This window comes from Aspergillus piperis, assembly GCF_003184755.1.
Source record: "Aspergillus piperis CBS 112811 unplaced genomic scaffold BO85scaffold_3, whole genome shotgun sequence".
Classification (NCBI taxonomy): Eukaryota; Fungi; Ascomycota; class Eurotiomycetes; order Eurotiales; family Aspergillaceae; genus Aspergillus; species Aspergillus piperis.
This window is the reverse complement of record NW_020291593.1, coordinates 471,745-494,409: the sequence shown is the minus strand read 5'-3', so window position 1 is coordinate 494,409 and position 22,665 is coordinate 471,745. Positions and strand designations below refer to the sequence as shown.

The window sequence follows — 22,665 nt, the reverse complement described above, 5'->3', positions numbered from 1 at the left end:
CAGACCCGCCATCTTCGAAACTTCCAACGCCCACCAGTGTTCGTGATCATTATTGCAGTGCACATGAGATAATGAAATTGTAAAGACCCGTCATACGCCCGGGATTTCAGAAAGCCGTTAGTCGGAAGACGCGTATGTGTTTCAAGGAGAAAGAAAAAAGGAAGTGAAACCGGAGAAAACGATCCAGACGCGCGATGAAATGCAAGTTCATAAAGCTGCGCCCATGCCAAGTGGATATGAGAGGAAAATGAGGAAACTCCGATGAAGCAGAAAGATCATGCCAGGGAGCGTCAATCAGTTGCCAAGATCCATACGGCCAGAGGCGGCATCGCCGGCGACTCTCTCTTCTTTGGTCTCCGAGATAGCCTCGTCGTCGTCATCTAGCTCTTCCTCCTCACTGTCGTCTTCGATGTATTTGGCTTCCACACCGGCTTCACGAAGGGACGCCTTTGTCTCCTCCCGGTAAGCATCCTGCCAGCGCGCAAGGGCAGCCATGGCGTGCACCTTGAAGCCGAAGCAACGGGGCTGATAGCGGCGAATGCTCTTCTCGGGAAGCAAAGCAGGATAAACCTGGAAGAGCATGCTATGGAACGAAGTGCCGAAGTAAGCGCCGTCGATGGAAGCATGACGAGACGACTTGGGGTTGTAGATATCCTCGCACTTGGGGCAGTACAGGCGAACAGTGCTCTGGTTGGCAACGTCGTGCTGGCCCATGGGCAGGAGGGGGTGTCCGTCACACATAACACGGGGGCATTTGCCGAAATCGCAGCGCTTGTATTTCTCAACCTAAATTGTCCGTCAGAACTCCTTCACATACCCTTCACAACCCCGTAGTGTAAGACATACCATCTTGGCAAGACCGCGAGTTGTGACAATGTATCTGGCATGAACCAGACCATAGAGGTGACGCGCCGACTTCTCAATTTGCTCGCGCAGGTCGTCGTCCGCGTCGAGATCAAACACGTCCGTCACAAGGTCCAAAGCATACTGGTAGTAGGCGACCTCGGTGTTCAGGCCGGTAAGGTTGAAGCGATCGGTCAAGTAATCTTCGTCAATTTCGCAGAAATATTCGTTTCCACGAGATGAGATGAACTGGCGGACAAAGTCAGCATATCTCCGAGGCAGTACCACGCCATATGAATAGCTAGACGAAGAGCGAATATAAATCTGAGGTTGGGGACGAGGACGAGCCTCGATGGGTGGTCGTAGCGTAGCCAGCGACGACTCCTCACTAGTAGAACTAGTAAACTGAGCCATCTTGTCTCACTGGTGAGGGAACAGGAGCAAACGCGAAGTTGAGAATCAACAAAGAAGCTGAGCAAAATGATTGCAGCAGAGAAGATTCCAAGCATGAGACCGTGTTATTCTCACTTCTGGTCCCTCACCAGCCGCAACGACATCGTCGAGAGCAGGCGCGGAGCCACGCATCTCCCTTCACTTGCAAAGCCGCCGTCGTCCCCGTTTCGCACAGGAAATCACGAAGCAAGTGATGGACTCACCCAATCTCTCCAGTAGCTAGTGTAGTCACTGTCGGTTTCGCTGTTGAAGTCCTCCATGGTTCCTTCCCTTTAGCAGACTCCACCGAGGGGGATGTGATTAAGAAAGACTAGTATTCGCGTGCTTGGCCTGTAGCAGTTGCTGAGAGAGCCGGTCGGACAACTCCAGTGCAGGGGAGCCCCCAGAACTGTACAGTTGGAACAATCCTTCTTAAAGCATCCAACAGTCACGTCTCCGGTAGAAAAGCAGATTCGGGGTTCGCGAGCGATAATGAGGGTGGTTTGGCGTTGGGGGGGAATGCAGTGTGTGTTTCTTCTCCATCCAGCCGGACTGTTATCAGTGGATCGCCTTCTTCCAGTTTAGCGCGGGGTTGGCGGTGAGTTTCTTCATGCGGCGGTTCACCGCCTTGTATGCTTTCACTACAGCGTTGGTGACTACTTATGCTGTGCTTCACCAGATGATAACTAAGTTTAACGGGTGCACTTGATGAAACACTTATGGAAGCTGATTTAAATTTGCATCCTCCATATATTGGGATCCTGCCCACTTGTTCCATCATCCCAAAGATCTACATCAACACTTCCCCTACATAACTGTAAAAATCTACTTCCAACATGCAGCATATCCATCAAAGTACTCGGTGATTGACTCAGAGGGAAGGATTGGCGTTGGTCAAAAGCTGCTCAAAGTATGCCTAGAACATAATGTTAGCATGATACCTCCAACCACACTTCAATCAACACCCACCTGGAACCAAGTCCCAGCCTCCGGGGCAGGCTGCAAAGCATCACTATATCCGCAATGCGCATCGTAGCGAGAAGAGCTAGTGTCCGACGTCCCATCGCTCTCTCCGCCAGGCTTGACCCAGACAAAGGCATCAGCCAGCTCGTCTCCAGTATCGGTTGTCGGCTGAGCACCGAAGCCGGTATCCTTGACATTGCACCAGTCACCCCACGCGCTCTGTCCAGTAGGCTGCTTTCCATTGCGACCTAACCCAGTGAGTCAGACTAAACATATCGCTACGTATAACAGAAACACTCACCCGTATCGGTAATGAAGTGGGCATCAAACCCAGCACTAGATAGCTCCGGTGCGAAGGCATTGATGTAACTCTTCTCATCACAGACATCGTTGCCCGATGTATAAGAGGGACAAGTGTCGATGCTCCAGGCGTTGAAGTTGGCTACATTGGTAGCGAGTCCACGAACAGCTGCTGGAGATGACGCATTCTTATACACCGATGCGTAGAGTTCCGCCGCAGGACCGATGTTGGCAGGCCATCCCAGCCATCCCGCATGGCCTGTGGACATCGTTAGCTGTGCTCAGTATCCTCGATATACTAAGACGTACCAGCATCAAGATACATAGCCACGTTCGGCAGATTCAACTGCTCGAGGGCATAGTTGGTGCATTCCAGGTAAGCAGATTGAGCATTGGCGCATTTAGCCACATCGAGATTCGTCACCAGGTTAGCCAAGCTATCCGGTTCTGCGAGGGCCAGTCAGTCTCCTGTTCCAGTCCAACATCTATCCATCAGCCAAAGCAAGCATACCAATAATCAAAATAGTCTGAACATCCGAGTACGTCTCGACCTGCTCGCGGATAGAATCAATGTACGCCTTATACTTCTCTACGCCGCCATCACTGATCGCGTATTCGCCATTACTAGCCAAGGCAGCGCAATCCCGATCCGGCAGGTCATAGACGACGAAGATACCAGCAATGGGAGGGCTCGCTCCAGCGGCGTTTTGCGTCTGGATATCCTCTAGATATTCACCCATGGTAGGCACCTTGTCGGCCGTGTCTCTGAACGTTAAGTATCGCATCATCAGCCTAAACCCAGGAATATCAGTGAAGGGATACTCACAGCCAGTAAAATGAAGGCACATCGGCCGCAGCACTCGCCTGCGCGACCAGCGAGCTGGCAGACAATGATGGAATGGCCGAACTCTCCACTTGCGACTTGTAGTAGGGGTTCACATAGAGCTGGTATCCCTCAAAGGGATTGCCGGTAGCAGAGGCCGTTGGTGCCGGGGAGCTCGAAGCAGCAACAGATGCTGAAGCAGTCGCGCTTGCGGCGGGGAGGGCCTTGACGGCAGAGAAGAGAGAGACAAGGGGCCAGATGGCTCGCATGTTGATGGAGTGCATATTCATGAAAATGCCTGGTACTGAGCGAAGTGAATTCCTGAGTTTGGGCTCTTATTACTGACTACTATGCAATTGTGCTGAATATACCAGCTCATTTTATATCAGTCCATTTCTATAGACGCGTTTATCCATGAAATAACAAGGAGTGGTGAAGTAAATCCGGCTAAACATCTTCTTCCGTAACAGGCCAAGACGCCTGAATATATGGACTAATTGTTCCTGCAGGGACATTGTCGTGATGAGGAAAACTGTTCCGTGTCTCGAGACGGAATCTCCGTAGCCGAAAGGGCTTCGGTCCGGTCGATCTTCATCTCTACAGGGCTATGTCCGCTCTCCTGGCGAAGCTACGGATAAATGGTTTATATTGAGGACTGTTTCAGCTGCATTAGTTCAGGATCCTCTCCTCTCCTGCATAACGTTAGTGGTCGCAGGCACGGGAAAATACAATGTTTTTTCTTCCAAACGGTCCCTGAAATCCGGTTGCATTTGGCATCAGATTGGATTAAACCAGAATACTACTAGGTAGTGGTGACTAGAAGACTCCGATCACAAATTACCACAGACATAGCCATCCGGTCCAACGGTCCGACACTCCATTCGGAAGGTGAGGCATTCCTACTACTAGAGGGATGTTCTCAGGGCATTTTAGGGTGAAAGCTGAAGTTTGTTTGAACTAACTCTCTCCTAGATACATAAATGATTGTTCGGACTAGATGTAGAGCTTCTCAAGCAGAGGCTATTGATCAATCTGTTTTCGGTCTTTTCGTATGTTAACGTCATCGGTCACCTCGTGTTTGGAATATAAAGGTATATGGTTCAAATAAATCAAAACAATAGGAAATAAATGACTGTCAAAGTCTGTATGTTTATAAGTATCACGATTAAAAAGCCCGCCCATAATGTCGCGAAGCAAGGTCACACTCTGCTATGAATTTGCGTATTCCATCCGATCCTTCGTACTCGGAGGCACTCTCGGGTAAACCAATGCTTGCGACTTCAGCAAAGAAGGCCCGATCGCCAAGTTCGCTGACATTGATGCTGGAATATCCCGACGGAGAAGACATCCATGGGTTCTCACCGAACATGGTAACATCCTCAAAGCTGAGCTGATTTAGGGGCTGCTTGTAGGGTTCGGGAGATGCTTCTGACACATCCTCTGGAGACATCATGGCATGCCAATCAACCTCCTCAGGAGCCTGTGACTTTATGGTCCCAGAGCGATAGAAGTAGTCGTTCACGTCGGGAGAAGCTGGCACACTAGGGGCAAAAGGAAACAAGAGAGCAAGATCGGCACCTGTACGAATGTCGAAATCTTCATCCTGCACTATCTTGCCCCTCTGAATCCCAGCCTCGTCACACAGACGTTCAACAGTACTAGCATCGCAACCAGGGAACCGCACCCGAATCGTCGAATTATCGTGTAGCAAAATGGGCAGGTCACCCAGGGTGGATAGCCTCTTCAGGTCGTTAAGCACGGCAGCAAGATCCTTGAGGGCACGGGCAAAGTCCGCGGACGGAAAATCCAAGAGACCGTCCGAGTTGATGGTCTGGGCGTCACCAGCACCAGTCGCTACCAGGTTCTTCTGCAGACCGAAAGCAGTGATAGTTGGGGAAATCTGGAAGTCGACAAAGGAGCCGGGTGCCGTGCGAGGGATCGCCGCCATCTTGCGCTCGGCCTCATCCTGAAGCTTGCTCACAGTCTTGAAGCGCTTGTTGCCAGTGATGGGATCGACTCCATCAAAGCGAGCCTTCTGTCCCGAGAGGAAGAACGCCCGGACACCGACAGATACATTGTTGATGACCTGGGCAGGGGCAGCTGCGCCATGGGAGAAGTATCGAGCCCCACCGATGCGGCCGGCACCAATCGCATAACCACCCGCCGTGCGGCCTAGGGTGCCGCCCGTCAGATTCGGACGAAGTGTTGATGCGAAAGGAGCATTTTTAGTCAAGCGACTGACATTAGCTGCGACTCGAGATGTCTTGTAGGCAGTACGCTCGCCCTGTAGGCCACTGCGAATGTAGGAGACGAAGGAGCTTGCTGCACGGGTGGAGTAGTAGTGGCGACCACGAGCTTGACGGATAGCAGCAGCCCGGTTGATAGGGTGTCTGTTGACTACACGCACATACTCGGGCTGAAGGCGAAGTGAGCTTTGTTGGAATTGCTCTGGGAACCTAGACTTGATAGTCTTGTAGGCCTTCTCGTAGGCAGACCTGGAGGCCGTTAGCGGAATGAAGTATATCCGAGTGGCGAATGACTCACCTGGCTGCTCTCCAGAACTTGGGGAGCAGCAGGTGCCCATTTGAAGGCGGCATCCTGACTGCAATCGAATGGAGAGATTTAGAGATATTTCTCAGATGGAGTAACCATCCTAGGATGATGGTAGATGGAAGAGAGATAAGGGGATGACGGAGGGACCTGGCCTGATGACGGAGGAGCCCGGGGTGGCGGTGCGGCATGTGATCCGGCGCCACGTGCTCCCGTAATTTTGGGTCATCCCAAGTATGTATCCTCATGCTATGTTAGCAATTACTGGATGCTTATTTAGCATATTTTTCTGATCATTCACATATGTGATACAGCATATTTCCGGCCAGTGGCAGGCTTCTGGAGTCAATAACATATAAGTGAACAAAGACTTGGTCGATCATAATTCTACCTTCACATTCCAGGGAAGGTCGCCTTGACACTACAGGAAGAGTTGCCTCGAAATGAGGATCCTGCCGTCGGCGGTCTAGTGGTGCTTCAAGACAACACGTTCTATGTTTGCGCACAAATTCACATCAGAAGTATGTTCAAGCGTATGTACATTTTATTTTGCTTTCTATAGCTCTATTTCACATGGATATCATCATAGTCTCGTAGATAATAGTTTACTCGTCGTCACCGAAGAAAACCTTGACGGGGAGCCAGTCGTCACCGCAGACCTTGAAGCGGTCCTTGAGGTTGTCCAGCTGATCAATCTCCTCGGCGGTCAACTCCCAGCCATCAAGCTCGAAGTTGGCGTCGATGCGAGACTTGCTAACCGACTTGGGGATGACGCTCCAGCCCTTCTGCACACCCCACAGGAGCAGAACCTGCTGGGGAGTCTTGCCCTTCTTCTCGGCCAGCTTGAGGAGGGTCTCATCCTTGTAGAGAGGAGAGTTGGTGGAGCCGAGGCAAGAGTAGCCGGTAGAGTGGATGCCCTTGGAGGTGTTGTAGGCAACCAGCTTAGGGGAGGGGTTGTTGGGGTGCAATTCGATCTGGTTGACAGCAGGGACGATCTTGCAGCTGGGGTCGTTCAGGAGCTTCTCGAGGTTCTTGATGCCGAAGTTGGAGACACCAATGTTACGGACCTTGCCAGTGGCGGGAAGCTTCTGCATCTCTTGCCTAGATGGTGTTAGCAACGCTAACTACTTTATCTTCAAGAAGAGAAACTGTACCAAGTCTTGATGAAGTCCCAGTCGGGGAGGTGCTTCTTCAGGTCGTTGGGGTCAGTGCAGCTGGGCCAGTGGACAAGGTAGAGGTCGACATAGTCGAGGCCAAGGTCCTTGAGGGAGGAGTTAATGCCGTCGGTGACACGGTGGTGCCAGGTGTTGTCAAGCTTGGTGGTAACCCAGATCTCCTCGCGAGGGACACCAGAGTCCCTGATACCCTGTCCAACCTCGGCTTCGTTGCCATAGGCAAGGGCACTAATTATGGAATTGTCAGATTGAGTTCTCCTATATTGTCCGGCAATTGGTGGCTGCTTCTAACTTACGTGTCGATGTGACGGTATCCCTTCAGGAGAGCATTCTTGACGGCCTCTCTGACCTCGTTGGGCTTGGATTGCCAGGTACCGAGACCAACGGCGGGGATCTTGTCGCCGGTGTTGAGGGTGTAGACCTTCCTAAGGAGTGAAGGATTATTGTTAGTAAGTTCCACGATCCCTGATTTCAATTGAAATCAGTTAAAGAGAGGGAATAGCTCACTTGGTGTGCTCGAGGTTCGACATATTGTGCGATTGATTGGTGATTCTGAGGGGTATGGGAGGAGCAATAGGAAGGTGATAAATGGGGATCAAGAAAATGAAGAATTGATCAGTCTGGGTGAAGGTGGGCTTTATAACCAGGTGGATGCAAGCTCCGAGGGCGGACCGGACGAGAGAGGAGGCAGGTCCATCCAGCACACCACGAGCGGGACGATGACGATGGAGGGGCACGGCCTGCCCCTCCTAGAGATAGTGGGGAGCGTCAGAGGCATCGCTGGCCAGTGATCACCCAGGCATTCTTTTAGCGGACGGACCCAGGGGTCGGGTCTCCTGCATTGGAAGGTCGGTTTCAGCCAACGATAACTACGGATTCAGTCATCTCCGATCTGCAACCTGGGGCTCCTGTTTTGCCGTTATCAAAGGAGTTACCACCGAGCCCGAACGGGAATTGAAGCCTTGACTCCGGTCAGTTGCGCTTAGACGAGGTTGTTCGAGTGCTGTCTATCACTCAGAGAGTAGTAGGTAAAGGCGTAAATGAGTTGATAACAGGTTAAAATTATTGGAGAAAAGCATACAAGAGCATCGGATTGCCGATTGTATCATATCGTGGAACTGCTACTGTTCAGGAAATCGAAACATCGGATTACCCGGGCGCATTGTGCCCATAACTTTCTATGAGAACGTACTAAAGACGCCGGAAGGCAATATCTGGGTCACTCAGGATGAAAGTCGTCCCAGTAACTCTGTACAGTAGGACTTTCTAGGTTCAATGCAGAGGATAATATGGACGGTCTTTTAGCCAGCGTGGTTCAGAAGGAACCACAGCCCCTCAGATGACTAATGAGGCATTTTGCCTAAATCGACCAAAACAGCAGAACTCCGCCGCTTCGGCGTGGGTCTGCCTCAGGCCCAATCACCATGGACCACATCTGCTTCACCGCCTGTTTCTGCCGGTCCACTTCTGTGGCTCTCGGTTGGCAACGGTCACAAGTGAAGGAAGAAGCCGCCGGAAGTTAGCAAAGCAAAGCCGCCCGTGACGTTGCTCGCCGCCGTTTACAATATTCTCGCATTGGATCCATTGCCAGAGACTCTTGCAGATCCACGGCCATTGAGCTTTGTCCGCTCCATCGCAATTCCGGACATCCCATTCGACGACCGCCTGCTAGCTTTGTGTACAACTCCGCCAACGAGATCACCATGTCGTCTGGATTCGTATCCGCCGGAACGGATCAGGAGCCAATCGAACGCGACGATGAATGGCGTCGTGTACAGAATGAGCTCGAGGAGGAGCGAAAGCGCAAAGCAGAGCTAGGGAGGCAAGAAGATGGCAAGAGCTTATACGAAGTACTTCAGCAGAACAAAAGTGAGTCTCCACATTGTGCGGAGAAGCCATAAGGCGCGTGTGCTAGGAGACGCCTTGGATTGACATGTTAGGGTGATGTGTTTTGTCGCGCGAAGTGGCCAAGCAGGAAGCTTTCGAAGAGAAGATCAAGTTGAAGAATCAATTCCGTTCGCTGGACGAAGACGAAGTCGAATTTCTCGATTCTATCATGGAGTCCACCCGGGCCAAGGAAGCTGCGGTCAAGAAGGAGACTGCCGAACAGCTGGAGTTGTTCCGTCGACAGCGGGAAGAGGCAGAGAAAACTCTGCTGGAGGACACATCTGCGGATGTCGCACCGGCCCCTGAAGGAGAGGACTGGAAGATTCCTGCCCGCAAGAGACGTCGAGAGAAGAGCAAAGACCTTCTTATACCCGGTAAAAAGCGCAAGTCTCTGGGGGGTGACACTACTGGAAACTCTTCCAAGGAACAAAGTGCGGACAAAGAATCCGGAAAGGTTGATAAAAGTGTCCATGAAAGCAAGCCGGAGCCAACGCAAAAGAAGCCAGAAGAGTCAAAGCAAGCAGCTACATTGCCTGGCGCAAGCAAGGCTGTACAGGATCCAAAATCAAGCCCAAAGCAGACTGCATCGAACGCAGCAAAGACACCTTCGTTATCCCTTGGATTAGCCGACTACGGCTCAGATTCAGAATGATCTTGATGCGTTGTACAATAGGCACTTGATGTCCTTGCTCTTTACGTTCGTGCTCTCCGTCGCTTGGGTTTCTGCGCCTGCGGACTACTGATGCAGTATTATTGAAATGTACATGATGCTTCGTCCCTCTGGGCTCGAGGGATACTGGCTTGCTTGCACTGAAACATCAGCAACGGGGCCTTTGGATCACTAAAAGCGTTTAGGTCTTATCTATATCGCATATCTTATAATATTACATACTAGCTTTCAGAAATGGCAGTTATTACAATACTTGTAGGCTTCAGATTAATGTGTATCGAGTTTAAAATACCGAGACTTACAGTACTTGATGACACATTTTCCAAAAAGTGGTTAGGATGGCCACGCAAGTCTGTTCGCTTCAAGAGTTACACTTCACCATGCTCACTTAGCAGACCATTAACCTCGAGTCAGTGCGAGTTACATAATTGCTATCTGTGCAATCATCATAATTTGGAGCCAGTAAGAACATACTCTCCTTACTCAACCCTCTGATCAAAACATAGAACACATAACGGGCTGACCTTAAATTCTTTCCCAGTGCTCAACTCACCTCATTGTGAGTGGCGAAGACCTCTCTTTTCTCCGCCTCCTCCTCAAGCCTCCGCTGTAAATCATGAGGAACATAATCCTCCTTACGCTTTCCCGCCACAATCCACGGAGAATTCGAGAACAGATAGTTCATCTCTTCCAGCGGCAATTTCTTCGTCTCGGGAAGCAAGAGCCAGAAGAACACCGCATTCGTGAAGTTGCAGATGATGAAGAGGAAGTAGTATCGATAGCGCACACTCTCCATGGCAATGGGCGTCACCTGTCCAATCATCGTGTTGAATGCATACGAGGTCATAGTAGCCAACGAAACGCCCTTCGACCGCGTTCGGGTGTCGAATACCTCTGCCGGGATGATCCAGGAGAGAGGGCCACAGGTGCACGAGAACGAGAAGTTGTATAGCCAAGTCATGATAATGAAGCCCCAGTGGGCTCCGGTGTTGTGACTTTCTGGGGGGAACTGCGCTAACAAGATGCAGGCAACGATGAATGTTACCATGTTCCCTAGGTTACCCCAGATCAGAGTCCAGCGGCGACCGACTCGATCGATGAAGAGAATGCAGAGGAACTGAGCTACAAGGGCAATGATGGAGTTGATAGCCTGGTATTGTAGCGTTTTGTCGCCGCTAATACCAATCTGACCATAGATGGTTACGGAGTAGTACCTATCAGATGAATGGTGAGCCTGTGGAATTATAATTATTTGAGCTTCAAGAGAGTACTTACTGAATTGCAGACACACCAGTCATCTGTACAGATGCTTGCAATGCGCAACAAAGAAACAGGCGACGAAAGGATGATCGTGATGTAAAAAGTTCCTTGTAGGACTTGGCTTCGTGCTCATGCTCATAGACAATGCTTTCTTGGATCTGGTTGAATTCCGCACGAACCCAAGGGTCCTCTTCGTTGCCGTGGGCATGAAGCATTGCCAATGTCTTCAGGCCTTTCTCGTGCTGACCGTGGTCAATGAGCCACCGGGGAGACTACTATTCATCAGCATGAATGCAGGATAATGATGAGACATTGCGTACCTCAGGGAAAAGCATGATCAAAAGTCCCAGGAAGACAGCTGGTGCAATCTGCAGTCCAAGGGGTAGCTGCCATTGTGTGTCATTGGTTTCGGAAAATCCGATATATGTGCCATATGAGATCCAGGCAGCACATAAAGACCCAACTCCTAGCATGAATTGCTGCAGAGCAGTAACACGACCACGAATGTCCGGATGGCAGATCTCAGCCTGGTACAGAGGGATAATCATAGTAAGGAAACCGACCCTGCAAACAGATTAGCCCATGATATTGACCGGTCGCTGAGTATAGAGTAGCATACCCCAGGCCGGCAAAGAACCTTCCGCTATAGAGGAAGGCAACAGTTCGTGCTCCAGTCTGAAGACCACCTCCGAGGCAGAAGAGAACACAACCGACAGTAATGGTCCATCGTCGGCCTAGCTTGTCACCACTAGGGCCTGCAAACGCTGCACCAAAGAAAGCACCTGCAGTGAACATGGACACCACGAGTCCACTGCGGGATGTCAGAACGCTTCAACATGCCAGGAACTAGCGACTTACGATTGAGTGTCATTCAAATTGAATCTGGATATGAACGACCCGCAGGCGATGACTTCAGCGATCACACCTAGATCGTCTGCGGAGACTAGTGTTAGGCCCCGTGGATCCACAGCAAGGAGGAAGAGTATACACACATCCATACAAGAATGAACCCAGCGAGGCGAAAACGCCTACTAGAAACTGGAAACTCAGTTAGCCCATACTTCTTAGCAGGTGATTAGAAGGTTGACTGACTTGATACCATGCTGGGGAGAGACGCATGATGGGAGAAAGCGCTCCTAAAGCTTTAGTGTCTCAGATCACTAAGCTGAGCTAAATGACAGAAATGCGGAGACCAAATCTGGGGTACAGGACCCTCGGCCATTTAAGAACATCTGGGGATTGAGCCGCGCATTCCACGTGTATAGCCATTCTATGGGCCGTATTAACCTCATACCTCACTGTAAAGAATATGAGCATCTCGGTTAATTGATAATTAAACGAGGCTGTCGGCGAGGACGCCATTTGTGATCATGTTTTAGGGATCTCAGGATCCAACGCAACCGAAGCCACTGAATAACATGCCATGCGTGACCTATCGCTAACGACTACCCTGGTCAAGCCAAGTAACGCTTTGTCGATACGGGAATGGTATCAGTATGCACGGTTTCTGGACCAAGAAAAGATTCCCGTCTGACAAGCGTGCTGATTGATGGAATATTGCCGTGGCGTTGCCTCGGCTTGATCCCCAAGCCAACGGCGTAAGAGCTCCATGCATCTCATCCACTCCCGACGCCCTAACAGACCATCATCGCGTGGTGCACACGAGAGTCAGTCGCGGGTCTGGAATCACCCCGCAGGGGATTTCCCCGATTTATGCGGGACTCCAGGTAATAGCTCCCGCACATTAATATCTGTTGCTAGTCTGCCATCGTACTGGCTTTCGACAAATCCTCTCTGGTAGAGTTTACCGTCTTGATTTTCTCTATACCAATTCAGATTAGGTTATTACTTACCCTACTTGGAACCTTGTCAAATCATTCGCGCCATGACCACCTTCACCAAGCTTAGTGACCAGGATGCGCCTAGTATTTCCATCCACCCAGAGAGGCGTCTTTCCAAGATCAATCCGAATATTTACGCGGGGTTTACAGAGTAGGTCCACTGGTCAAAGCTCATCTGCCTTGTGGGCATTCAAGCAGTGAGCTCACGTATTATCAGGCACATGGGCAGATGCATTTATGGGGGCATCTATGATCCGGGCAATCCACTGTCAGACGAGAATGGTTTCAGAAAGGATGTCCTCGAAGCTCTGAAGGAGCTCAACATCCCTGTTGTCCGTTACCCCGGTGGGAACTTCATGGCGACATATCATTGGATCGATGGGGTTGGGCCGAAGGAGAAACGGCCTGCTAGGTATGTCCACATGATCATTTAGCCTTCCACATGTCTCGTACATGCGCTTTACCTTCGTTGATTTTAAATCCCTTCTGGGATAGTAAATATTTCTTTCCGTTCCTACAGATATTGTAAGGCTAACCTCACTGCTTCTATAGACCTGAGCTGGCATGGTTGGGAACAGAAACCAACCAGTTCGGCACTGATGAATTCCTGAAATGGTGCGAAGTCCTGGGCACTGAGCCCTACTTCTGCCTGAACTTTGGAACTGGTAATGTGATCCGTCCTACTTAAAGCACAAGCGCTGACGTATGGCCAGGTACTCTTGACGAAGGTAACTTATCCTAACTTCATACAAGGCACATCACTAATGGGCTTTGATATAGCGCTGGCGTGGGTCGAGTACTGTAACGGTACTAAAGATACATACTATGCTAATCTTCGGCGGAAGAATGGTCGCGAGGAGCCATACAATGTATGATCCCGAATGCCCTATTCCTCAGGCTTCCTATGTACTCATTTATGCTCCAGGTCAAATACTGGGCCCTGGGCAACGAGACTTGGGGTCCCTGGCAGGTCGAACAGATGACCAAGGAAGCATATGCTCATAAAGCCTATCAATGGGCCAAGGGTAAGCCATCCGTTGCTCTTCTCATAAACACCTACTGATACGGTCAATAGCCTTGAAGCTCCTTGATCCCAGCTTGATCTTGGTCCTCTGTGGACAAGACGGCACAGCTTCATGGGACTACTACACCCTTAAGCAATGCCTGCTTCCAGCACACTCCCCTCTTTCTACCAGCACCGTACCTCTCATCGACATGCACAGCATCCATCTCTACACAAGCTCTCCCTCCCATCTCCCCAACGTTACCGCTCCACTAGCTGCAGAGCGAGCCATCGAAATCACCTCATCTCTGATCGATCTCGCCCGAATCGAGAACGGAGTTCCACCCGATCAACACCGACCCACCATCTGCTTCGACGAATGGAACGTCTGGGATCCCATTCGCGCAGAGGGCAGCAAGGGTGCAGAAGAGTCCTACACACTCTCCGATGCATTAGCCGTTGCCGTTTACTTGAATGTGTTTGTCAGGAAAAGCAAAGACCTGGGCATGGCATGCATCGCGCAGAGCGTCAATGTCATCTCCCCACTCATGACAAGCAAGGATGGCATCACTAAGCAGACAACTTATTGGCCTTTGTACCTATTCTCGAAGTATATGCGGGGATGGACTATCAGTGTGCATCTATCTTGTGCTTCATATGAAGGGGAGACTTCTCCCAAATGGGTGCGCGGAGTCAAAGATACGCCTTGGTTGGATGTTAGCGCTACCCTCGGTGAGGATGGGTATGTGAATGTTGCGGTGGTCAATATCCACGAGGAAAAGGATATTACGAGCAACATTGATGGGCCGTCTGGGCCGATCTCAATCTTTACTGTTACTGGAGAGAGTGTCCAGGCTTGTAATATGAATGGCAAAGAGGAGGTTGTTGTGACCGAGAGTACAGGGGAGGCGAAGGGACAATTTGTGTTCCCGAAACATTCATTGACGTTGCTGCGATGGAAGCTGGAGTAAATGGCTATTGAAGTTTACTAAAGTGATAGGTTACACCGTGCAGTCTGAGAGAATCATATAACGTTCTTCGGTTCATATTACAGTATGGTGATGCTTCGGTGGAATGGACGACTACATCACTAAGCAGATGACAGAATATCACACTATAAAGAACAACATTATTTCAATACATCCCTCTCAGAATAGTACATAAAAGATCGTCCCATAATAATAATATCGTAACAAGTCACATCACATCTTTATAAGTCGTAATCCAGACATCAAGTATCACCCTCTAACCAAAGGTCACATTATGAACAGTGCCATCGTCACCCAAGTGGATGTTCATCCTAAGACACACATCCATCAGCATTTGGACAGTATACATATAACAACAGGGGCAAACTAACCGCTCTGGCCTCATATCCATTGTCATAGCATCACCAGGTTTGAGCACACGGTGTTGCTGGGGGAGGTCCTTCTTCGCAAATGACTATATTACACGATAAGTTAGCATCAGTCAAAATGTCCCCCACACACAAGATACAGCAACATTTAGCTCAAGGAGAAGGAAGAGAGTCATACAGTCACATCACTCGACGACTCAGTGAGTTTCTTCCCCGCCAGCTTGTTGAGCCACTCCTCTTGGCTGGCACCACCAGAGGTGTTGTTGATTCCGGGAACGACGAGAGGCATGGTTAGAGTTTGCTCAGTATCTGCGAAGTCGAGAGAGTTTCTTGATTCTTTTGTAAGATAGAAAAAGTAAGTAGGGTTTGAAAATGGAAGATAAGCCTGACAGGCACCCTTCATTACTTAAATATACTTTTAGTTACATTGGGACCCTGGCGATGACATCATGCCGCTGGATGGGGCTGGGGTGTGGCGGTGCTGATGACGTCGATCTGTTTCGGGACTAGCGCGATTGGGAGGGCGGCATGTCACATGCGATATCTATACTTCTTCAATTTTCCTGGAATTTGTTGATGGCTTCACTTTTGAGTTGATTCCTCCATCGAGGGTCATGTCATCAGGTTTACTATTGAAATTTAGTATCTCTGTGTGTCAGGAACTTGTATAGGTTCCTGGCAGCTCTCTTGTAGTATGATGTACATACTCGCTGCCTCAAAAGCACAGTATATCGCCAACTATATATATATCGATCTATACTCATTGTTCACCCGACTTTCACCTGATGTTTGAATGATATAGTACATACTATGAATTTTGGAAACTGAATAAGAAGCTCACTAGTGCTCGTACCACTAATGGAGAAATACTCTTTTCAGGCGCTACTATGCTAACTAACCTTAGTTCCACATTCAAACTTGAATCTAGGAAACCACAACCCAGCCGTGATTTTCAGAGCAGTTGCCTCTGTTATTCGCCGATATCATTCAAGCCGTGCTGCAACGGACAGATTACTTATTCTTTGACACTTTAAAACGTTCCTGACATGCTACTGACTCGACGCATTTGCTCTAATGCCAGCGATTATCAATATACAAGCTACCGTCATCGAACAGTTGTATTGCACCTTCGATCTTTATACACACCACGCATCCCATTCTTAGACTTTCTTGCCTGCACCGAAAGAAAACCGGCAAGCTACACAGCTGTTTGCTTCACAGCCCCGCGTTCCTGATGCTGTTAGCTTCTATTGTGCCTTCAAGGGCCACTACCACATCCAGAAGGGCTGTGGGGCAGCAGTCACGAACATCTGCCGGGATACTGGAAAGCACTTATAACTCGCTAAACAGAGGCTATAGGGGCATACACTTGTGGAACAAGAAAAGTGAGGTCGTCAAACACCGGCTAGACACTGTTCTTGATGGTCTTGATTTTGCCAGAGACTCCCAGCTTGCAACTCGCTCAAACACCTCTTCGCAGGAACTGGCTACAATTAGGGACGGTACAGCACAGATTGGGGTATCTCAGGCGAACCTACGTGCAGACCTTCGGAGACCAGAGTTTATGAATCGGAATTGGATACCGCATTGGAGTTACCAGAAAAGCTCCATTGCTGCCGCATGCATATTTACGGCCGTTACAGTAATGGCTCTGACTTTCTTGGCTATCTTATCCATCAAAAAGGCTAAAAGAAGCTGGGAGCGACACAAACGTGAAAAGAAAGATTATGCAAACTCCGGATACTCTGCTCTCTCCTTGATCGAAGAAGGCCACAAAATGACTGCGACGAGCAGCAAGCAGATAAGCCGAGAGACTTTGATGTTCAGTAGGAGTCGCTCGCCATCTCCGACCTATCTCATTGAACAAGACGGTCCCTCCGTGACGAGAGTTTATCACACTAGCAGAAGCGTCTCTACCATTACGCTCGACTCACCCAGCTCTACTCTGGGAGATGCAGGCACTACAACTGAGTTGAACGCAATACCGGGACGTCCAGCCAGCGCGTTGAAACGTTCCCGCCACGAACGTCATGGCTCGAAGGCCAGATCAATCGTTGTCGTACCATCACCCTTGAGGGCATTCTCGGTGAAGCCGATGATACACCACACAGACCCAGCCTACGGCCTGGAGCGGACTTTTTTGAACGTCGAACATGAGGACGGTAATGTCCCGTCGAACAGCAAGCGTGACTCCGCTGGTGGTAACAGCTTGTTTAAACTTCCAGCAATCCAAAGAACAATGTCGCCTCTTTTCTCCTTTTGATTTTACAGGACTATTGGATGGTGTGCTTGTTGGGTACGTGTTTGGTCTAGTCACATCCGACTTGAAGTTGTTTTTCCAAGCTGGAATTGGAAGTCAGGGATTTTTCGTCTTCTTTTTTTCCTTTTCCTTTCTGTCGCTATAGCTAATTTTTTCTCACCGTGAACACATGTACAAGTCCTTTTAGCTTACGAATGTCCTTCCCAGGACTGAACTAAAAGAAGGCCATGCACCTCAATAGACAAAAGTTGTCGAAATAGGACCATTTCCCATCGTTCTAATCCGAAGTCCGCGAAATCTAATTATAGGAAAAGCCAAGGCTCAGCAAAGGAATGAGACAGCTTCTCTAACACAGCAAGCAACACACCAGCTACCCTCTGCTGAGCGATCTTTACACCTAAGCTATCTATACAATCCTAGTTCAAATCCCACAAACAGGTAAAATCAACCCGACACTAATCCATGAGCAAACCACCACTCTCCTACAAAATAAGACCACTCATATCATCACATCGTCGGATTTATATTAGTAATATATGAATATAGGTTAGGTTAACAACGCAGCTAAGCAGTCCTCTAGACGCATCACAAGCCGAGTGACAAGCGACCAGACCAACCAACACAACACAACGTCAAAGCAGACCAAGATCATAAATGGCAACACAGCACACAACACCGGTCAATCAATCAGTCAATCAATCAATCAATAATAAGTCTACAGAGCTTGCCATTTATAACAGGACCAGAAGAATGAAAGATTACCAGGTGAAGAAAGTGAAAAGCGAAACGCACTCAGATGAAGGGGGAAGAAAAAAAGCAAATACACCGCACCGCCGTACATGCATGATTTGTAGATAATAATAATAGGATGATACAACAGGGTGAATGGATAAATGAATGAAAGTAAACAGATCTATCGCATCTCGCGCACTCCACGCAAACAGCGCTCTAGGCGCTTCCCTCGTTCGCGTTCTCGGACTAAGGTTGCTCGGACGAAGGAGCGGATGGCATCTCGTCCGACTTTCTCGCGCCAGGTGGTCCAGCCTGCTAGTTCGCCGACAACCACGTCCTTGTTCCAGGTGATTTCGCGGGAGAGACGGGCGATCTGGAGTTCGGAGTCCTGGATCTTGGTTTCGAGGTCGCGGACGGACTTTTGGCGGGATTCTTCGAGGCCCGGGAAATTGATGTTGAATTTCCGGGGAAGGGAAGAGGATACGAGGGATGAGCGGTTGCGGGAGAGGTTTCTGTTTGTGGAGGATAGGTTGTTTATGAGGGAAATGGGACGAGAGAGGGATGCTAGGATGGCGGTTGTGGTGTTGTCGATTGAGGTCAGGGCCGTGAGGAATTGAAGGAGAGGAGAAGAGTCGGAAGATGAAGTGGAGAGATGGGTTGCATAGCGGGTGAACGCGTCGACATAGGAGGCTGGTAGCGCGTTGGTCGGTTCCTTGAGGGTGGAGACAACGGAGGCACAGAGGGCCACGGCGTCTGCAATGTCGGATGCAGAGTTTTGGAGAGCGTGGCCGCGACGAAGCAGACTGCGAGTGTTGACGTGGACGGCGCGAACCATGTCCTGGGCGTGAGAGACGAATTGCTCTGTCTCGCGCATGCCTTCGGGTGTGACGGGTTCGTAGTCGTCGTTGATGGACTCCGTGAGAACCTGGGCTTTGCGCTGCGAGCGGTCTGCCATCATCTCGGGTTGCAGTTCGGGAACCAGAAAGAACTCCCACAGCATCTCGTGAGTGGCGAAAGTTGGATGCGTGAGCAAGACCTTGAGGAACCTGTCGAGCTTCTCTTGCATGTCATGGAGCACAGAGCGGGACGGTTTGGAATGAATCTGGAAAGGGCTACGGAAGTCGGACAGAGACGGCATATAGGAAGCCGGATGCTCGATGGACAGGCACTTTGCAAGGTTCTCGAAGTCAGAAAACGTGCGACGGCATGTGGTAACTGTGAATGTTGTCCCTGACGCAGGACGGGACTCTGCTGAGTTAATGGTTGGATTCGGGGCACCGGACTTGAGAACAAAGCGGACTGTCGCATCCTCAACAAAGTATGAGCGCACCACCGTCGTGACACGACCAGACTGCTCGTCGTAGGCTGATGAAGGGTTGGAGAGAAGGATGAGATCGTCAATGCGATTGCGCACTTCATCATCCTTAGCAAGTTCGACAGCAGTCAAACCACGGCTTTCTTTCAGGTGAACATCAACTCTGGGGTCCATGAAAAGGATCCTGACCTGATCGATGCGGCCGTACTTGCTGGCCATCATGAGAGGAGTGAACCTTTTATCATTCGTTGCATTTGGATCACAGTCACATTCTTGCAAGAGGCGGATGGTAATTTCCGGATCGCTAACGATATGCAACAATGTATTGCCTCTAGAGTCAACATGATTATCGAGGCGCAAGGGCTTGCCATCACCTTGGGCAAGTTGGGCGGCCGTGAGTGCTTCTTTCACCATTGAGTTGTAGTCCGGGTGATCGTAAGACCTGCATAGAGCGAACAGTGGCGTCTGTCCATGCTTGTCGCGTTGACACCACGGCAGCAGTCCCTCCAACCTATGCATTACCGATGGCGTGCTGAAGAGGTAGTGTGCAACCGTACGCCCATGCATGTCTGACTTTTGTAGGTACGATGCAATGGTGTGCTTATCCGTTGAACTGAATAGGAAGTTCAATAGAATGTCCACCAATTCGACATGAGCAAGCTGAACAGCAGCACTAAGTAATGTGGTTCCATTTGTATTTGTGTCCTCGAGAATATCCGCCAGCGGATAGTAATCTTGAAGGCTCAGCAGGTATTTCAATGCGTCTGGCTGGCGGCTTTCTACGGCCATCATCGGAATCGAGTCGCCTGCAGGATCTTGCGTTTTCGTCAATGTCTCAATTGAACTGTCCCCCTCAATCGCGCTTGAAATTGAGCCCATTCCCGTTGTTCGGGAAGCCAAAGATATCCCAGATGATTCAGACAGGCTGCGGACGTCCATGGAAACCTTCTTCACAGGGCGTCGGATCTCTTTCGGAGGGGCCGTGTTCGTCCACGTCTGGAAAGGAAACACATGAGAAAGGGGAGGTGGCTCGGAGGGTTCCTCATCATGCGCTGTCCCACTAGGAACACTCATTTCGAACGGTGCATCTTGCAAAAGCAAGGGCTCATGTGGACTTTGACAAAGATTATCCTCGTCATGCGTCCGAAACGCAACAGTTCTTTCTTCGGGCTCACATGGGACTTCGTCTAGCGACTCCTGATCGCCATTTGGCTCTAATATGGCCTTCATGTCCACGACACGTCCGCCTTTAGTTGCATTCCATAAGCGCCTGTTTCGAATACTGGCTCGCCGGAGACCCGCGGAATCAGTCACCAGGTAGGTAAGGACAGCTTCGAGAGTGCTCAGCGCATAGCCCATTTCACCACTGTCAACATCGTCGATGTATATGAAATGTTGCATGTACATCAGCCTCGCTTGCAGGTTCTTCACTTGGGATCTGATGACCACAACCAGCAGCAATGAAACCAGAATATCAGCGTTGATTGTTACCGGCGCGTATTGCTTTTCCGATGCAAGAGACCCCGCTCTGTCGTAATTCCCTGGATAAGACAGAAGTTTGATTGTCTGAAGTAGAGTGCTCAACATGTCATGGGGGCACTTGGCGTCTAGCATTTTGCGGAACTCTTCCACTGCTCTCCCGATGCGCTGTAACAACTCCCGCTTACCCTCTCGTCCACCATCGACAACTATGCCCACTTGCGAGATGTCGATGTTTTCCATGTAACGAATCCTAGAGTCTAGCTCTGCGTCTTCTGGCTGGCGGAAACTGCAAAGACGAGGGAAGAGAAGAGATTCATGCACCTGCTCAGCGACGTAGCGCTCGATAAGCCTTTCCACCAACGGTCCCGTTAGATCGGTGGTGGCACCTAGGAAAGACAACTGCTGCTTATCCACTAAACGAAACAAGTCAATTGCGGCAGTAACAGCTGTCTCCAGACTTCGACGCATCAGATCCTCGTCATCCTCGAAGTACTCTTCGGAGTTGAAGGGCAGGCCCTCCCTACTGCGAGAAGCTGAACTACGGATAGAAGCAGATTCATCGGCGGTTATCTCATTGTTGTTCTGCTTCCGTTCGTATTCGTCGAATATGAGGGGCGAACGAGACGGCGGAGGTGGCAACGGTTTCCCCAGCTCCTTTCCAAATTCCTTGAACAATCTCTCCAATCCAGGTTGCATCTGTCGGGCAATCATCGGGAAGTGCGCGAGGAGTTCTCCAAATGTCTTTATCTCCTTCTTCGGTGGTGACGAAACGGACTCGCTAGACTTCATGCCGTTGCCTATGATATCGCGCTTTGGTAGCATGCCCGGCACTACAGCAGTGACGATCTTTCCGGGATCGAATGAGCCGATCAACGGCCGTGAGATGTAGTAGATCAGCCATGGTTGAGAATCGTTGCTGTTGTTGTAGTACAGCGCATCGGATAACAGCTGGGCTTGGCTCAGGGACTTGAAGCCTAAATACAAGGGTCAGCGCATGTGCCACTCAGGAGACTAGCCGGACGCTTTCCCACCTTTGTTACTGTACACCGAGTTCTCCTTGATGATAACCGTGCGCCCATTGACCGTCGTCACTTGTTTGGCTTTGCCCCGGCTATCTCGTATATTTGAGTCATCCTTTCCCCCGCCGGCCCCGGTGGACACTGGTATTCGCAAGGTATGGCTTCCCAAGAATTCTTCGGATACGACGAGATCGGAGTAGTAGAGGGATGACTCGCGGTCGCGCGAGCCGACCAGCGATTCCGTGACAGGTACTAGGAGGACCTAAAGTGGGCATGTCAGAAGCTGGGCTCAGACCGGAGCCGATAGAGTTGGCGGGACATACATGATTCTCGGTGGGTATACACTGCCCCGGAACTGTGCTTCGGAAGAAGGCACGGAGAAAGGGATTTAGAGGGTGCATCCAAACGGTCTTGGACGACGGCCCAACACAGAATCACAGGCACTCATGAAGCCGTCTAGACCGGTCTCGAAGGGGGGATCCGCTGCTCGATCGTCGCAGAGGAGCAGCTCCGGCGCATGCGCCCGCAGGTAATCGGATACAGTGCAGTCTCAACGAAAGAGCTTAGGAAGAAAGCGCAAAGAACCAGTCGGAAGAGACAGAAGTCAACAGCACGATGGACAGGCTAGAAGCATAAGCTGAACGACGAGTGAGAGTGAGGGAGTTGTTGAGGACAAGAGGGGGGATCTCAGCCAACAGCTTTCGGAGTGGCAGTCCTGGGAGCTCCTCGCGCTATCCCCCTTTGGGTCGGCCT

General features: G+C 50.2%; 10 protein-coding genes across 10 annotated transcripts; 3 read left to right on the top strand and 7 right to left on the bottom strand.

The window, feature by feature from the left end:
- Positions 1 to 294: 294 nt before the first annotated feature.
- Positions 295 to 1,257, bottom strand: BO85DRAFT_484690 (casein kinase II subunit beta family protein; the record flags this gene model as incomplete). Its single annotated transcript, XM_025663252.1, has 2 exons — positions 295 to 786; positions 847 to 1,257. The coding sequence occupies 2 exons, from the start codon at positions 1,255 to 1,257 to the stop codon at positions 295 to 297; spliced, it is 903 nt and encodes a 300-aa protein (XP_025518850.1).
- Positions 1,258 to 1,940: 683 nt separating this feature from the next.
- Positions 1,941 to 3,630, bottom strand: BO85DRAFT_414210 (glycoside hydrolase family 6 protein; the record flags this gene model as incomplete). The annotated part of the gene is made up of 6 exons (XM_025657639.1): positions 1,941 to 2,191; positions 2,245 to 2,486; positions 2,540 to 2,797; positions 2,848 to 2,985; positions 3,050 to 3,303; positions 3,365 to 3,630. 6 exons carry the CDS (start codon positions 3,628 to 3,630, stop codon positions 2,147 to 2,149), a joined length of 1,203 nt encoding a protein of 400 aa, XP_025518849.1. The 3' UTR covers positions 1,941 to 2,146.
- A 658-nt stretch (positions 3,631 to 4,288) lies between these two features.
- On the bottom strand, positions 4,289 to 6,054 carry BO85DRAFT_446079 (uncharacterized protein). Its single transcript, XM_025659418.1, has 2 exons — positions 5,906 to 6,054; positions 4,289 to 5,856 (listed from the first exon to the last, which is right to left on the bottom strand). Exons 1-2 carry the CDS (start codon positions 5,956 to 5,958, stop codon positions 4,527 to 4,529), a joined length of 1,383 nt encoding a protein of 460 aa, XP_025518848.1. The 5' UTR covers positions 5,959 to 6,054; the 3' UTR covers positions 4,289 to 4,526.
- Positions 6,055 to 6,516: 462 nt separating this feature from the next.
- Positions 6,517 to 7,616, bottom strand: gcy1 (putative glycerol dehydrogenase Gcy1; the record flags this gene model as incomplete). Its single annotated transcript, XM_025663251.1, has 4 exons — positions 6,517 to 7,012; positions 7,066 to 7,314; positions 7,383 to 7,511; positions 7,594 to 7,616. The coding sequence occupies 4 exons, from the start codon at positions 7,614 to 7,616 to the stop codon at positions 6,517 to 6,519; spliced, it is 897 nt and encodes a 298-aa protein (XP_025518847.1).
- A 1,223-nt stretch (positions 7,617 to 8,839) lies between these two features.
- BO85DRAFT_446077 (uncharacterized protein) lies at positions 8,840 to 9,882 on the top strand. The gene has a single exon (XM_025659417.1). The coding sequence runs from the start codon at positions 9,143 to 9,145 to the stop codon at positions 9,623 to 9,625; it is 483 nt and encodes a 160-aa protein (XP_025518846.1). The 5' UTR covers positions 8,840 to 9,142; the 3' UTR covers positions 9,626 to 9,882.
- Positions 9,883 to 10,065: 183 nt separating this feature from the next.
- BO85DRAFT_466349 (sugar porter family MFS transporter) lies at positions 10,066 to 12,136 on the bottom strand. The gene is made up of 7 exons (XM_025662126.1): positions 11,996 to 12,136; positions 11,896 to 11,941; positions 11,762 to 11,837; positions 11,523 to 11,714; positions 11,224 to 11,467; positions 10,919 to 11,175; positions 10,066 to 10,857 (listed from the first exon to the last, which is right to left on the bottom strand). The coding sequence occupies exons 1-7, from the start codon at positions 12,020 to 12,022 to the stop codon at positions 10,188 to 10,190; spliced, it is 1,512 nt and encodes a 503-aa protein (XP_025518845.1). The 5' UTR covers positions 12,023 to 12,136; the 3' UTR covers positions 10,066 to 10,187.
- A 529-nt stretch (positions 12,137 to 12,665) lies between these two features.
- Positions 12,666 to 14,977, top strand: BO85DRAFT_446074 (alpha-N-arabinofuranosidase). Its single transcript, XM_025659416.1, has 7 exons — positions 12,666 to 12,895; positions 12,962 to 13,156; positions 13,297 to 13,409; positions 13,458 to 13,472; positions 13,525 to 13,613; positions 13,670 to 13,769; positions 13,820 to 14,977. The coding sequence occupies exons 1-7, from the start codon at positions 12,789 to 12,791 to the stop codon at positions 14,716 to 14,718; spliced, it is 1,518 nt and encodes a 505-aa protein (XP_025518844.1). The 5' UTR covers positions 12,666 to 12,788; the 3' UTR covers positions 14,719 to 14,977.
- Positions 14,857 to 15,469, bottom strand: BO85DRAFT_446073 (uncharacterized protein). Its single transcript, XM_025659415.1, has 3 exons — positions 15,283 to 15,469; positions 15,108 to 15,190; positions 14,857 to 15,047 (listed from the first exon to the last, which is right to left on the bottom strand). Exons 1-3 carry the CDS (start codon positions 15,391 to 15,393, stop codon positions 14,993 to 14,995), a joined length of 249 nt encoding a protein of 82 aa, XP_025518843.1. The 5' UTR covers positions 15,394 to 15,469; the 3' UTR covers positions 14,857 to 14,992.
- A 651-nt stretch (positions 15,470 to 16,120) lies between these two features.
- On the top strand, positions 16,121 to 17,617 carry BO85DRAFT_506446 (uncharacterized protein). The gene has a single exon (XM_025664371.1). It carries the CDS (start codon positions 16,339 to 16,341, stop codon positions 17,365 to 17,367), a length of 1,029 nt encoding a protein of 342 aa, XP_025518842.1. The 5' UTR covers positions 16,121 to 16,338; the 3' UTR covers positions 17,368 to 17,617.
- A 250-nt stretch (positions 17,618 to 17,867) lies between these two features.
- On the bottom strand, positions 17,868 to 22,567 carry BO85DRAFT_390552 (putative VPS9 domain protein). The gene is made up of 3 exons (XM_025656776.1): positions 22,236 to 22,567; positions 21,925 to 22,174; positions 17,868 to 21,867 (listed from the first exon to the last, which is right to left on the bottom strand). The coding sequence occupies exons 1-3, from the start codon at positions 22,311 to 22,313 to the stop codon at positions 18,278 to 18,280; spliced, it is 3,918 nt and encodes a 1,305-aa protein (XP_025518841.1). The 5' UTR covers positions 22,314 to 22,567; the 3' UTR covers positions 17,868 to 18,277.
- Positions 22,568 to 22,665: the final 98 nt, after the last annotated feature.